The sequence below is a fragment of the Zasmidium cellare genome (assembly GCF_010093935.1).
Source record: "Zasmidium cellare ATCC 36951 unplaced genomic scaffold M409scaffold_22, whole genome shotgun sequence".
Taxonomy (NCBI): domain Eukaryota; kingdom Fungi; phylum Ascomycota; class Dothideomycetes; order Mycosphaerellales; family Mycosphaerellaceae; genus Zasmidium; species Zasmidium cellare.
In genome coordinates, this window is record NW_022986966.1 from 479,316 (window position 1) to 493,198 (window position 13,883).

At 52.9% G+C, this 13,883-nt stretch overlaps 8 protein-coding genes and 1 non-coding gene across 9 annotated transcripts; 5 read left to right on the plus strand and 4 right to left on the minus strand.

Moving 5' to 3' along the window:
* Positions 1–340: 340 nt before the first annotated feature.
* Positions 341–2,241, plus strand: M409DRAFT_67301 (uncharacterized protein; the record flags this gene model as incomplete). Its single annotated transcript, XM_033817337.1, has 5 exons — positions 341–1,063; positions 1,121–1,223; positions 1,276–1,506; positions 1,566–1,832; positions 1,883–2,241. The coding sequence occupies 5 exons, from the start codon at positions 341–343 to the stop codon at positions 2,239–2,241; spliced, it is 1,683 nt and encodes a 560-aa protein (XP_033666385.1).
* A 305-nt stretch (positions 2,242–2,546) lies between these two features.
* On the plus strand, positions 2,547–5,072 carry M409DRAFT_67303 (glycosyltransferase family 90 protein; the record flags this gene model as incomplete). Its single annotated transcript, XM_033817338.1, has 2 exons — positions 2,547–2,893; positions 3,422–5,072. The coding sequence occupies 2 exons, from the start codon at positions 2,547–2,549 to the stop codon at positions 5,070–5,072; spliced, it is 1,998 nt and encodes a 665-aa protein (XP_033666386.1).
* A 102-nt stretch (positions 5,073–5,174) lies between these two features.
* M409DRAFT_55881 (uncharacterized protein) lies at positions 5,175–5,703 on the minus strand (the record flags this gene model as incomplete). The annotated part of the gene is made up of 2 exons (XM_033813124.1): positions 5,175–5,518; positions 5,574–5,703. The coding sequence occupies 2 exons, from the start codon at positions 5,701–5,703 to the stop codon at positions 5,175–5,177; spliced, it is 474 nt and encodes a 157-aa protein (XP_033666387.1).
* A 901-nt stretch (positions 5,704–6,604) lies between these two features.
* Positions 6,605–6,737, plus strand: M409DRAFT_t42. The gene has a single exon. It is a non-coding gene; the product is annotated as a tRNA-Glu (tRNA).
* Positions 6,738–7,431: 694 nt separating this feature from the next.
* Positions 7,432–7,995, plus strand: M409DRAFT_24351 (uncharacterized protein; the record flags this gene model as incomplete). Its single annotated transcript, XM_033807204.1, has 1 exon — positions 7,432–7,995. The coding sequence occupies one exon, from the start codon at positions 7,432–7,434 to the stop codon at positions 7,993–7,995; it is 564 nt and encodes a 187-aa protein (XP_033666388.1).
* Positions 7,996–8,138: 143 nt separating this feature from the next.
* Positions 8,139–9,027, minus strand: M409DRAFT_24352 (uncharacterized protein; the record flags this gene model as incomplete). Its single annotated transcript, XM_033807205.1, has 2 exons — positions 8,139–8,621; positions 8,677–9,027. The coding sequence occupies 2 exons, from the start codon at positions 9,025–9,027 to the stop codon at positions 8,139–8,141; spliced, it is 834 nt and encodes a 277-aa protein (XP_033666389.1).
* Positions 9,028–9,329: 302 nt separating this feature from the next.
* On the minus strand, positions 9,330–10,475 carry M409DRAFT_24353 (uncharacterized protein; the record flags this gene model as incomplete). The annotated part of the gene is made up of 3 exons (XM_033807206.1): positions 9,330–10,089; positions 10,147–10,355; positions 10,428–10,475. The coding sequence occupies 3 exons, from the start codon at positions 10,473–10,475 to the stop codon at positions 9,330–9,332; spliced, it is 1,017 nt and encodes a 338-aa protein (XP_033666390.1).
* A 1,037-nt stretch (positions 10,476–11,512) lies between these two features.
* Positions 11,513–12,182, minus strand: M409DRAFT_36929 (uncharacterized protein; the record flags this gene model as incomplete). Its single annotated transcript, XM_033810641.1, has 3 exons — positions 11,513–11,997; positions 12,053–12,083; positions 12,138–12,182. 3 exons carry the CDS (start codon positions 12,180–12,182, stop codon positions 11,513–11,515), a joined length of 561 nt encoding a protein of 186 aa, XP_033666391.1.
* An 851-nt stretch (positions 12,183–13,033) lies between these two features.
* On the plus strand, positions 13,034–13,813 carry M409DRAFT_36928 (uncharacterized protein; the record flags this gene model as incomplete). The annotated part of the gene is made up of 2 exons (XM_033810640.1): positions 13,034–13,686; positions 13,738–13,813. The coding sequence occupies 2 exons, from the start codon at positions 13,034–13,036 to the stop codon at positions 13,811–13,813; spliced, it is 729 nt and encodes a 242-aa protein (XP_033666392.1).
* Positions 13,814–13,883: the final 70 nt, after the last annotated feature.

Sequence of the window (13,883 nt, forward strand, 5' to 3'; positions counted from 1 at the left end):
CCGCCGGAACAGTGCAAGCGACACGGACAGCAGGTCAGATGTCGATCCCTTTTCCTTCCTAACACGCACCTTGAGAAAGCCCAGGAGCGCCCGACGTCAACGCCCAGCCGCCCCGAGAAGTGCGAACCAGGATGAGGAAGATTCGATTGCTGCTCCTGAGGGCTTACCCTCTCTCGACGATGTGCTTGGAGCAGCGTCAGAAGCCAGCGATGTCGAAGGAGATCTACCCCCCGTGAAGAGATTGGTGACGAAGCTATATCGCGGGCCTCGAGATGAAGATGGCTATCGTAACTGGGTGGAGGAATATCCTGATGACCTGGTCGAGGAGGAGTACGCGGACATGTCGGCAATAGCCTTGCGGTTCAAAAAGGACACCGACGAGCTTCGTGAGAGGCCGTTGACCTTGCACTCCATCGTGGTGCACAGCTTGGAGTTGAAGACGTTGCTCCGTAGGGTCTTCAAAGGCTATCCAAGCTTTGCCAGAGAATTGCAGAAAGGGAAGTTCCAGCCACCCTTTACAGAGTTCTTCCACAAATGGGATGCACTTCGAGACGAGGCAAAGGCATCGACTGGCACACGCTTGGGTGAGGAGATAGAGGCATTATGCAGCGCTCTTGATGAGGAATTCAACGGCAAGCCTGATGAGTTCAATGAGATGGCCAAACAGAACGTGGTCACCTGGAACCTCTTGGACTATCTGTACGAGCCCGGCACTGTGATCGTGACTCGCTCACGCAAAATCGAACAAGCCCAGCGCATTGTAGCCACCGACTATGTCAACGACAAAACCCCGAACTTTCACGTTGAGACGGAGTACATTGATTTCGATGGCAGTGAATACGGCCTCCGTCAATCGTGTTTCAAAATAGATCAGTTCAAGGGCAGTCGAAAGATCATCAGTCTGCCTGGGATACCACTTGCTTACGAGGCGCAACGAGAAGATCTTGAGCATAAGCTGCGAAGTAGAGGCCATCGAATTGTGGAGCTTAATCAGGCAAAGTACATGCAGTATAATGGCTTTGTTTGGACATTATCGCGGTTTGGTGTCTGTCGTGAAAGATTCGTAAGAGCTCGCCGAGTTCAAGATCGCATGAGGAAGTTGTGCTTATACCATGTCTAGATCGAAGGACGAATCCTCGTTGATGGTGACAGGTACTGGAAATACGTGTCCCACGGTATTTCGCTTGAACCTCTCCCCAACGAGATGGCACCTGAAGCAGACGGTGAGCACAAGAAACCAACCATTTGAAACAGATTGTAACAAAGTATCACCAGGCAATTTCGCGCCGGAGTCGCTAGTACTCTTCAGCCCATACATTCGAGGCTACGATCTGACCAGCAAGCAATGGGCTGAATTTGAAGCTGACAACATTCGCTCTATCACATGGAGCGAATTTGCCTTCGATCGTCTTGTTTTGGCGCAGGATAGGAAAGTATTGCTCAAAGCACTCATCGACAGCAATCCCTCATACAAGGGCAAAATGGACGACATTATTCAAGGCAAAGGCAAGTCGCCCACCAAGGGCCCAGAAAGTCCATGCTCGACTCTGCTGACCTCATTGCAGGGCAAGGGCTTGTGATTCTACTGAGTGGATCTCCTGGTACTGGCAAGACATTGACGGCAGAGGCCATTGCTGAGCATCTTCGGATTCCGATCTTTGCGGCAACGGTGAGTGACTTGGACAGTACCTACGCATCTAGCCTCGAAGAGGAGTTGAGCAAGGTTCTGGAATTGTCTGCCCGTTGGGGCGCCGTCCTGCTCCTCGATGAAGCAGACGCCTTCTTGGAGACACGCTCTGACGATGATTTGATGCTAAATCAAAGAGTTGCTGGTGCGTTTTCTGGCTTGAGAATATCTTCAACGTGTGACTGACGAGAACAGTATTTCTGCGGCTGTTAGAGTATTACAAGGGAGTGCTCATCCTGACCACCAATCGTCTGCTCACCTTCGATCCAGCCTTTCACTCAAGGATACATCTCACTCTGCACTACGATGCTCTAGATGAAGCTGCTCGGGCAGCAGTCTGGAAGACGTTTCTTGGTACTTCAGTCCTGTCCGAAGACGACTACAAGCGGCTCGGAAAACACAACCTCAGTGGGCGACGAATCAAGAACTTTGTCAAGATGGCTCAACTGCTTGCACAGAGCCAGCAGTGCGAACTAGGAATGAGCCATTTGGATCATGTCCTGGGCGTTGCGATGCACGGCGAGACATCGTTCGCGTCGGAGGAGACCTGGTAATACCTTGCTCACCAGTGGCAAGCAATGTCTCAATGTACCTTTGCTGCCTGATGCAAGCTGTTATGCAATTGGCTGACGACGGGCTCGAGCATACGTGGGATTTGCGACTGTGCCGCACGACCTGGAGTTGTGAGTGTGCTCTCTTCGCTATTAGCAAGTCTCCTTCCTACACAAATCAGTATTCCATACTATTATACAGATAACTAGCCTAGCTCACCAGTGCGCAGCCTTCGGATGATATGCATTGCCGCTTGCTGACCTTGAAAACAGTCGACAACAGCGAGAGTCTTGAAAGCAGAAACGAAATGACCACCATACCTTCGGCTGACCTGGACGCAATGGAGCTTGAGGCCGTCTCGTACTTCTCACTTCACCAATATCATGAAGCAGAACAAGTCTATCGCCGCATCTGGCAAGCCCGCATTGCGGCTGATGGGCTTGATGCCGCCTGCCGCGAGCAGTACAACTTGGCTGCTGTTCTGGTCAAAGAGGAGAAGTTTGATGAGGCCCAGCCTCTATTGAGAGAAGTTTTGGGCTCCCTTGAAGCACGCAGCAATCGGAGCCGAAAACAATTCATGCAGCAAGAAGCTGGTACCATGAGGTTGCTTGTTGAGACGCTTGGCGAAGGGCAGGCTGAGGAGGCTACAAGACTGTCGGAGGCTGCTTCTCGGCTTGAAGCATTAGCGGCTGCGATGAGTGAATGATCTTTGTCGAGAATGAGTGGTCCCTGGAAGTCACTTTACTCCGTTTGCCAAGCACCGAACGGCTGAATGCTATACCACATCACGCCGATCCTCCCTTGGCTTGCATCACAAGACGGAACCGAGTCCACTAAACTTCAGCGCCCTCTGCCAATCTATCCGTCGCGCAGGTCGCACAAAAATTGCAGCTAGCGCACGTGGGAACTGGTAATAGACTTGTTGTCACACCTCGGGCTTTGCGCGAAGTGGCTCGCAAATTCGCCCATGTGGTACAAACTTCCCCTTGCCAACCTCACCACTGCACCTCTCACATGAATGCCAAATACTACTTGAAATTCTCACGTACCCTTGGAGTTAGATGCACCGCTCGTGGGTGATAATATGAGGCTACGGGCCTTCCTATACTTCGTTAGCTGCATCGGCTTGGGCGTTGTTGTCTTTCAGAGCTTGCCCCTCGCTTCTCTGAACACCTCAACAAGCAATATCCGCTGCGAAGTAGACGAGGGTCATTCAATCGACTCGATCGTACGTCATGCTGACAATACATACTCAACGGTGATACAGAAGAGGACAAATAACATCGAAGATGGCGCGGCTGCATACCGGGCTCGACGAGGAAGACACCCACCCCCTTGGTTCGATCGCTGGTACAAGAAAGCTCAATCGCTAGACGCCATCATCATCGAAGAATTCTTCGATCAAATCTACCGCGACTTGGAGCCTTTTTGGGCGATAGATCCCACATCAATTCGAGCTTCACTTGAAGGGTGGCAGTCTGTTGCCAAAGTCAGGGGTGGACGAGTGATGGAGGTGCCGCAGGACAGATTCAGGACTAGAGTCTGGGGCGACATGCTGAGGAAGATATCCTCTGAGCTGCCTGATATGGACCTGGCCCTTAATGGCCTGGATGAGCCGAGAGTCCTGGTCCCGTGGGAGTCGATTGATCAGAGGATGGCGGCCGCAAATACGCAGAGGCAGGAGATGACGTCTGCTTCTACGGCGAGCTTTGTGCAGGACTACCCGGAGATGAAACATTCGAAAGCAAATTCAAGAAACAAGCCCAAGTGGACCACGCAGATCAATCAGTTCAGGCAAGGCCTACGCAACAGCTGCGCACCAGACTCACCATTGAGGAAGGAGGCAGATTCTACACCGCACAGTCTGGAAAATGCTTTCACTCAAAACGTGACCGCCTCCAAGGACATCTGCCAGAACCCAAATCTGATTGCACAGCATGGATTCCTGATTGAGCCTGCCAGCGTCGACTTCACCACATCACTGGTACCCGTGTTCAGCGCGGCGAAGCTCGGCATCAACAACGACATTCTCCTCCCTGAGCCAGCCTACTACAGTGACAACAAGCTGTTCAGCGGCAAAGATTGGCGTGGCGACTGGAGCTCATACTTTCCCTGGAACAGTAAGGTCCATGGACTCGTTTGGCGAGGTGCTGCGACTGGAGGCCATGCAAGGGTGGACACTTGGAAGCAGTTCCATCGACACCGCTTCGTTTCACATCTCAACGCCAGCAACGCAGATATGGAATCTGAGGGTAGAAAGCTAACAAGTGACAGTGCCAGGGCGAAGACTCAAGAACCGCTGGCAGATTGGCTGTCTCGCACGGCTGATGTTGGCCTCAGCAAGATTCTGTGCAACGGACCACAGGGCAAGAAAGTTTGCTCCATTCTCCATCAGAACTATCATGCTGCCTCTTCGATCAAAATGGGCCAACAGTTCAAGTGGAAGTACCTCGCAGACATTGATGGCAATACACTTTCTGGCCGGTTCCGTGCGTTTATGAAGAGCAACAGCGCTGTCATGAAAGCGACCATCTTCACGGAGTGGCATGACTCCCGCCTATTTGCCTGGAAGCACTACATACCTCTTGACATTTCTTTCGACGGGCTCTACGATGTCATGGCCTACTTTCTTGGGACTGGATCAACTTGTGGCCACGACGTTGCTGGTGAGAAGATCGCGAATGATGGACAGAAGTGGGCCAATGCAGTGTTGAGAAAGGAAGACATGTTGGTGTACATGCATCGCGCTTTACTGGAATACGCTCGGATAGTACACGATGAGAGAGATCATCTTGCGTACGTCGAGGATCTGCTGAAGTCTGAGAAGACATGAAGAACTTGTTGCAGTATTCGTTCCATTCTGAGGACATACGAAACTCATTAACGGACGACGAAGGACCCACGGCGCTCACATTTGGGCAACATCGCCACCGAATCAGGCCTCCTTGGCTCTCTGTGGCACGCAATAATCATGCTGCTTCACGATCTTCCACTTCCGGATCGACTCCTCCGACAAATCGCCTGTCCATTCCCCCTCCCCCTCCCACTCCCACCAAATCAAAGAGACCAGGTTCGCCAAAAATTTGTGCCCGATCTTAGCCCCCGAATTGAGCGGATCGTCGACCAACGCGGTCGATTCGCCGACAATCTCCCACGCTTGAAAGAAGGGCGTCGATGCAGTCGACTTCGAGCTGAGGATCTTGGAGGAGTTGAAGTTGTTGAACGGGACGGAGTAGAAGTCGTGGAGTTTGTCGCGTGGGAGGCCGTCGACTTCTCGCACTGGTGGAAGTTAGCTTCAGCTCATGGCAGTGAAAGGGAGAGGGGATTTGCTCACATGGATCGAAGAATTGGGACTCTTCTGCGTGCCAGGAGACGATTGCCGCGATATCCTGGTCTTCGAGAGCTTGCTTGAGACTCTGGGTTCGAGCTTCGACGAGCTTGTTGATTTGCTCCGCGGTGGCCATGATGTGCGAAGTGGAATGGGTTGGTGGAGGTTGCGATTGATGGTGTATTGATGGTGCATTGATTCTATCGAGAAACAGCCCTGCTTTATATCCCATGGCTCGAGTTCAGCTACGCTAGGGCTGAATCAGTGTGAATCATGGTAACTTCCACTCTAGGCAGTGCGGCTGCTCCCGAAGATATTGTGAAGCTGAGGGTTAACATCCACGCCATGACTAGCACGAATCATATCCTCGAGAGGTCGTCCTCAGGATGTTGGGATGCGAATGTTCTCGAATATTGTCGTTGTTTTCCGTACAAAGGGCGAATAAGATGAGATTGTGCGAGTCGACAGCCTGAACTTTTGGAAGGCAGTCAGAGCCATGAACGAATGTGATCGAATTCCCAAGAATCTCGCGGTCGACGGAACTGCCAACAGATGCGTACAGGACTTCACTATCGACGTGTCGTTGGTGTCCTGAGTACCAACAACAATGATCAATTCTCGACTGCTGCGTCTCAGCCCTCGTTTTCGTACCAAGGTCCGTTTCGTATAGCTTGATTCAAACCATTATGATACTCTGAACACTCCTGTCTCATACATACAGCCAAAGCCGACTCAAAATTGGAGATCCCGTCTGCTCTCTCAGGACAACTGGTCGAGCGCCTGATTAGTACTGTTGTGGGAGACCTTGCGGGAGTACCGGGTGCTGTATAATTTTTGCCCTTCTCATGTTCCCCGTGCCGCCCATGCATGCGTTGCCCTCTATGGTCGTAGCAGAACTTTCATTGTGAAACTGACATATCTGCTAACTCGTTCGTTCGAAATGATTTTTTTGGTTTTCGGTACTCGTTTCGCTCTAGATCAGTCGTTGAGTTTTTATATACAACATAAAAGGTTCCCTTGACCAATCACAGCACATTGGCACTTTGGCGGAGTGGTTAACGGTAAGCTCCCTCATTCGCCAAAATCACCATATCATGGCTAACGATAATTCAGCGCGGGCCTGCTAAGCCCGTCTCTTCGGAGGCGAGAGTTCGAATCTCTCAGGTGTCGTCCTTTTGCTGTTCGATCGAGTCCACCGTCCCGTCCATCCCTGGCGAGATATGGCCGATTTCATTTTTGGGTATCGATGTGAATCTGCCCAAGAAACGTTATTTTGCGCCGCAGTTCCATCGCAGCATGTCTTCGGTGTATTTCAAAACAGGTAGCGAGGGCTCAAGTCGAGTGTAATTTTCCATGGGGTAGTTGTTGCCCTCAAAAGGGCGCGGAGCTGAGTACTCTCGAGCGTATTTGCCAAATATTGCGCATTATCCTGCTCCTTTGAACGCAAAACACAACTGGCATTGATAACAAGTGCCTTGGAATACGTTCCGTGCAACTCACTACGGAGAGAATCGTTTTGAAAGTCATCTATGTACATATGAGGCTTCGGCATCCGGGGAGTCGAGCCGAGCACGTGCCGAGATGTGGCGCAGTCAGCCACTTTTGTGAAGCCGACCGCGGACTTCTAGACTCATCAGCGTAACAATTCAACGCATCTTCTCCCCACCCACCTACGATACCTACCACACGCGGAATCCGGGTTGTGCATCAAGCCTGCTGGACTACAATACCTCTCACAGCCTCGAACATTTAACGGAGCATCAACTGAAATCACCGCTGGGGTATCCGCTGCTGTATATCACTCACGAGACCACCGGCGATACCCTCCACGTGCCTCGCATACACTCCACTCCCCGCGCACGCCATGGCACAAGATGGCCAAACGTCCATCAACATCCCTCAGCTTATCGCCGTGGCGGTAGTCGGCTTCCTCGCTATCCGCTGGTTCATGAGCAAACCCTCCACGCCCGGCGCATCCACCTCGCGGCGCAACACGATTGATGTGAGCAAGATCGAGCAGGTATCTTCGGTATTCCCGCAGCTCGATCGGAGGAGCATAGCGTGGGACCTGCAACGGAATGGAGGCAATGTGGAGGCGACGATGGAACGTGTGCTAGGCGGCAGAGGGCTGGAGTCGCCTCCACCATCTTTCCAACCCAACATACCCACACCGGCGACGACGCAGAATGCGAGTGGAAGCACGGCATCAGGCAGGAAATCGAATGCCCCGCTGCCTGATCTGATCACGAGATACAACCTGCAGACGAGAGTCAGCGGGAAGGGCAAAGAGCCAGTGCCGAGCGAGGAGCAGAAGAGGAACGCGTGGAGTGCGGACAAGAACGCAAGAGCTGATGCGCTGAAGAAGCGGAGGGAGGACATGATTCTGGCGGCGAGGAGGAAGATGGAGGAGAAGGAGAGGCAGGCATAGGGAAGTACAGTGTTATTCGTTCCTGTTGGTGTCCTGCATTGAGCGACATTACCCGTTGACATGTGTATATGAAACTCCCCGATATCTCGTCACAGCCATACCTCTCTTCCCACGCTCGCACCATCGTTCGCCATCTGCCACTCTCAACCCTCCTTCAGCTTTCGCAACCCAAGCCTCCTCCAGCGAACCGACAGAACCGAACCGATACCAACAATCACTAGAACAGTTACAATCTCCACAAAAGCCACCGTGTCCTTCGGATACAGCCCATAAAATGCAATCTCACACCAGAACAAAGCAGCAAACATGCCCAACGTTCGCAGGAGCAAAGAGCCCTCTGACCACAAATATCGACTGCTAAATCGCGATCCCGGCGGCAGTGGGTCCAGAAAACAGCTCAGCGCGAGAGCGATGAAGCCACGGACCAAGAGCAAGGTCACAGAGACGAATTCCCGCAGCGATGAGGTCTTCAAGAACTGCTGTCGACTGTACCCATGATCCCTGCTCCAGCTCCACTCGAAATTGTCGTTCTCGAAATCAATGTCAGCAGAGCGCTGGCGGATACCAAACGCAGGGATGCCGCCTGCGATGGTGTCGTTGCACGACCGCGTGAATCGATCGATTTGCTGATCGACATGTCAGTGCGGTAGGTAGCTCGAGGCGGGTTGTGTTTGCACTTACGGCCAGGCTAACGCAGGCGCCGAATGTGAAGCTTTTGGAGGCCCATAGAGTCGAGCATATGGCCATGGCGACGGCGATGATGGTCAAGGCGAGGGTTGTGAGGGAGACGATGCCGATGAGTTCGGGGCTCTGGAGGACTTTACGCCATTGGTTTGTTGGGCCTGAGGGAATGTTGCTTGGATGGATTGGTGCAATCGAGACGATCATGTGTTGCTCTGACGCAGACGAGTTGGCTGCGCTGCTACCAGAAATCTGGTTGTTTTCCGGGCCACCTCTATCGCGGCTCGGGATGTCCTGGAGTTCTTGCATGTCAACAGGCTCCTCTGATGAGACGCTCTGAACTTGAGACATGACGAATCTCCAATCATCACCCGTGGAAAATGCTTTCACACTCGAGAGGAAGACCAGAGGGGGGGGGGGGGGAGGAAGGCTTTATGCGGATCTGCGAGCTCTGCAACACCGCCACCACTGCTGGCAGGAGGCTGAAACGCCTTGGTGCGGCCTCGCCGACACACCTACCTCGACAGCCTCAATTATTGGGAGAAGATGACTTACAAAAACACCACATCATCACTTCACAAATATGGTCATTCATATGGAAAGCTATCTAAAGCCCGAACACGAGCTGCTCTCCAGCAAGAAAGAGAGAATCTCTACAACTCAACAACCACCTTCTTGGCACTCACACCCGCCTTGTTCGTATCAAATCCCTTCTGCACATACTCAAGTCCCTTACCCACGACAAACGCCTCCGGCACCGCCTTCAACTTGCCCTGCTCCAGCGCTGGGGTTACATACTCCTCCCACAGTCGGCCGTTGACGTCCTTGTTAACGGCGAACACATTCGCAGCCGTGACACCGCTCGGCAACTCCTTTGGCGCGGGCAGAGTCACGGCTACGTGTGTGCCGCCGAGCTTCTCGGCAATGGGGAGGACGAACTTGTACGACGCCTCGGTGGAGATGGCGTCGTAGATTCCGGCGAAGTCGCCGCCGGCGGATTTGATCGCTGTGACGGCGTCGTCTACGATCGAGGGGGTGTTGTAGTCCAGCGCCTCGACGGCACCGAGGGATTTGAGGAAGTCCAGGTTGTGCTTGCTGGCGACGGAGATGACTTTTGCGCCGGATGCTGTGGCTAGCTGGATGGCGAGCGCGCCGACGGAGGAGGACCCGCCCCAGACGAGGATGGTCTTGCCTGAGGGCTTTGGGGTCAGAGAGGGGTAGTCGAGGCCGATGAAGCCTTTCTCGCGGCTGTCGTATAGGCCGTGGCCGGCTGTGTCCAGGGCGAGGGGAAGCACTGAGGCCTGGGTGTAGGAGAGGCTGTCGGGGATCTTGGCGGTGAAGACCGCGGCAGCGCGGGCGTAGAGCTGGAAACCGCCATCTTCAGGCTTGCCGGTGACGAGGGAGAGTTGATGGCTGCGAATCCATCGTCAGCACACCCGAACCTTTGGGAGAGGTGCACTTCAAGCTCACGCAACAACCCGATCCCCCTTCTTGAACTTGCTCACATTCGCACCCAATTCATACACCTCACCAGCGATGTCCTCGCCGAGGATGGTTGGCCAGGACTGCACGAACACGCCGTAGTCTTGAATTTTCCAGTCGACGGGGTTGATGGCAACAGCGTGGTTCTTGATCACGACGTCGTCTGGGCCAGGCTTGGGCAAGTCGGCGGAAGCGACCTGTCAATGAACGATTAGCATATGTATGATGAGTGTGTGAGTGCTGTTGTTAAGAAAAAGTCGTTGACGTACTCTAAGCTTCTGGGCCTTGCCATCGATCCACGCTGCTTGGTTGGACATGTTCGTCGTAGTGAAGGGACGTTCTTTGATATCTCAAAATCTGCTCTGTGAATGCAATGACTTCTTCTGATCGATCCAAAAAGAGAGAGAGCGATATATATATATGTATATCGTCCCTTCGATCCTTCAGCCCTGCTTAGTATATAGGGACAAGGGAAGATGCGCGAAGACGTCGGTCTTTTCAACTTGCCGAAGCTTATGAAATCATGGTGGGTCCACGGGCAGGCACGCATCAACCATTGAGCTCCTTTTTCCTTTCGTGAGGTACCACTTTAAGCTGAGTATTTGCGAAATCTGGCGGCTATGATGCGATTGATTTCGAGCTTGTTGGGCTGCATTGCAAAGTGATGGCTTTGTTCACAGTATGCCATGGACAGTCACGACGTCGCAGGGGTTAGATGGTGATGTGTCCTTTTACGCTTTCGCTTGCCTCACCAACCAGCCCCATCTTGATGATAAATGCTGCGTGTCAGAAGGGTCAGAAAGTAGGCCACCCCTCGTACCTTTCCCGGGACATTCTCAAAGAAAACGAGAACTTCGTTTACGCATCTAGGAAAAAGCCAAGGACATCCAAGAGATCTTTAGAAACAAGGCGATAAAAGAGGCCATGGCCAAGAAGCGGCTTCAAGAGCTATCCAGGATGTCAGGAGCCTTGTCGTTGTATAGAGGTGAGGCCGATACGACTTGGTGGTGGAAGCGCGGGACGGTGACCGGACCTTAGCATTGCTGATAAATTGCTTTGCTATTAGACGGATTATCTCCACGGCATCTGGATGTGTGTTGCTACCGAGTTAGTGAGAGGACCGTCATATTCCGTTGGTGACATCTGCACATAGTCCTCCCATAGGAACGGCAATCGATTGGGAACTAACTGTGGAGAACTTGGGATCTAGCCGGGCTACGGTTGCTACCATCGTGCAACCAGCCTGCCTCTTCTTTCTCGGATAGATCCTGCCGGATCAAACACGCGGGTATTCCGGAGATCCTTCTCGAGAGGAGTTCAACCGCAGCAGAACGTGATCTCACGCTCCTCGCCCCTAGAAATCGTCAGCTACCACACAGCAGGAGGATGGGTGAAAGACATACGGCAGTGCGATATTGTGCCAGCTGAACACAAACGCCCCAAGGAAAGCACCGATGAAGATGCAGATGATGATGTAGCCATTGAAGTACATGGCAAGCAGCATGATGAAGTACGCCACCGCGAACTGCAGCATATGCAGCAAGGCCCGGACGAGCTGTTCGAACAGCGTAGGTCGGAATTGGCGCTTGACGAAGGCTGGACATGACGCTGGTTGAGCGAGTGCAGTGCCGGTCTTCTCGTTGGAATTGTCGCTGTCGCTGGTGGAGCGCGCTGGGGATGCCGGTGGGTTTTTGGTGAGGCGCTTTCGAATGAGGAACGCTTCGTATTCTCTGGATGCACGACGAAGGGCTTCTAGGACCATGACGAGCAGAATCACGCCGATGCAAGAACCCGCGAAGGCGCCAGACGATCGGATGTGCCAGCTTTCGGCCAGGAAGCCTGGTGACAAGGTCAGTACTTCTTCTTCTGGCGAGCTGATTTGATTGTTGCTTACAGGAGTCGATGGTGTACCAGTTCCAGAGCATCTGGATTTGAATATCAGCGCTGCCTCTACTGCGAGCATCTCGAATTCAGCATACCGAGATCTTACAAGCGTCGCCGCCGCCCATTCCCATGCCGCTCATTCCTCCCATATCCATCGCTGCCGAAGAAGTCGCCGTTGGAGCTGATGAGGTGGCCATTCTCATGCCAGTCATGTCGGCCATTGTCGACGTCGTCGCCATATCCATGTCGAGATTCCACGGGGTGGTGTTGAGGAAAGTCGTCGTCGCACCAAGGGACGCTTCTGAGTGAAAGTCAGGCTTCAGCTGTGAGTCCTATCTCGATATCGTATTCGAGGAGGTCGGAAGGTGGTGGCAATTCTCGCCATGTTCCGACCCTTGCATGTTACCAGCAGCGGCAGGTGCTCTCTCTCGTCTTGGCAAAATTGAGCAGGTTCTTTCTTTGAGCACGTTTCCATTGGGCGTCGTTCCTTCTTGGGCAGACAAAGACCTCCTTCACTTCAGCCCCAAAGTCAAAACGCTGTGATCATTTCCTCTCGTGGTAGTTTTTGAGTCGAGCTAAGGCGATGGATGTTTCGTACGACGATATCAGCCTCTAACCGTTTCGCTGACAAGTCGCTGTGCCTGCAGATGGATGACACCCGAGTTTGACATGCCGGTGGCATATGGTGGTCGCTACCTCCCATGTTAGGCGCTTCGTAACTTCCAGCTTTTGTACCTTCCTTACTCGATGTACGAGTTCCTGCCATCTTGGTCTGACTGCGGTTGCCAGCGCAAGAAGTAAGGCGGGGAGTATATATCTCGGGCGTCTTGCCAAAGAGAAGCGAACACAGACTTCCAAGTGGCCCAAGATGATACCTCCAAGTGCCACTCTGTTGCTGCTCTCAGCATTCGCAGCACACTTCCCACAGACAGCAGCCGAGTGTGATCGTACGCCATCTGAACAGCCGGCCTATTGTAAGTCTTCAACAGATATGAGCAGTTTGGTCTGCAGCTTACCCTCAGTGTCAGGCACGACCACCACACCGGCCAACGACTCCCCTGACCTCCCCCGAAGCTTCGAATATCTTGTCTACCCAGCCTTCGAACCCCTTGACTTCTCGGGCCCCTTCGACGCCCTCAACTACGTCGGCTCCCTGTACAAGCTCGACATCCATCTCATCTCTGAAACTCTTGATCCAGTCACAACCCGGCCCTCAAGCGCGGGCATGATTCCCCAGAACTCAAGCACTTTCTTCCAGATCCTGCCGACGACGACTCTCACGACGGCTCCTGATCTAGATGTCCTGATCGTCCCTGGAGGCATCGGATCTCGATCTCCATACCTCAACAGTACTATCCACTTCATCAGGGACCGATACCCTAAGCTCAAGTACCTTCTGAGCGTCTGCACCGGCGCATTGCTGTGCTCCAAATCTGGTGTTCTGGATGGAAGGAATGCCACGACGAACAAGCGATCGTACAAGAGCATTACAGCGACGAACGACAAAGTCCACTGGGTGCCTGAGGCTCGATGGGTGACCGATGGAAACATCTGGACAACTTCTGGTGTGTCTTCGGGCATCGATGGAATGCTGGCGCTCATCCGCTGCATTTATGGGGATGACGTTGTGACGAACGTGGTCAAGTGAGTATAAGACGTCTCAACAAGAATGTTGGCAATACTGACGAGGTCTAGCTCCATGGAGTATGAGCGTCATGTGGATGCCCATTATGATCCATTTGCCGCAGTATGGAATACAACTTCGGCATAAACTGTCGAGGCGTGCGCTGAGAGAGCCTGAAGATCCGGTCTAAGGCGACACTGTTTCTTCGTCGAGTAAA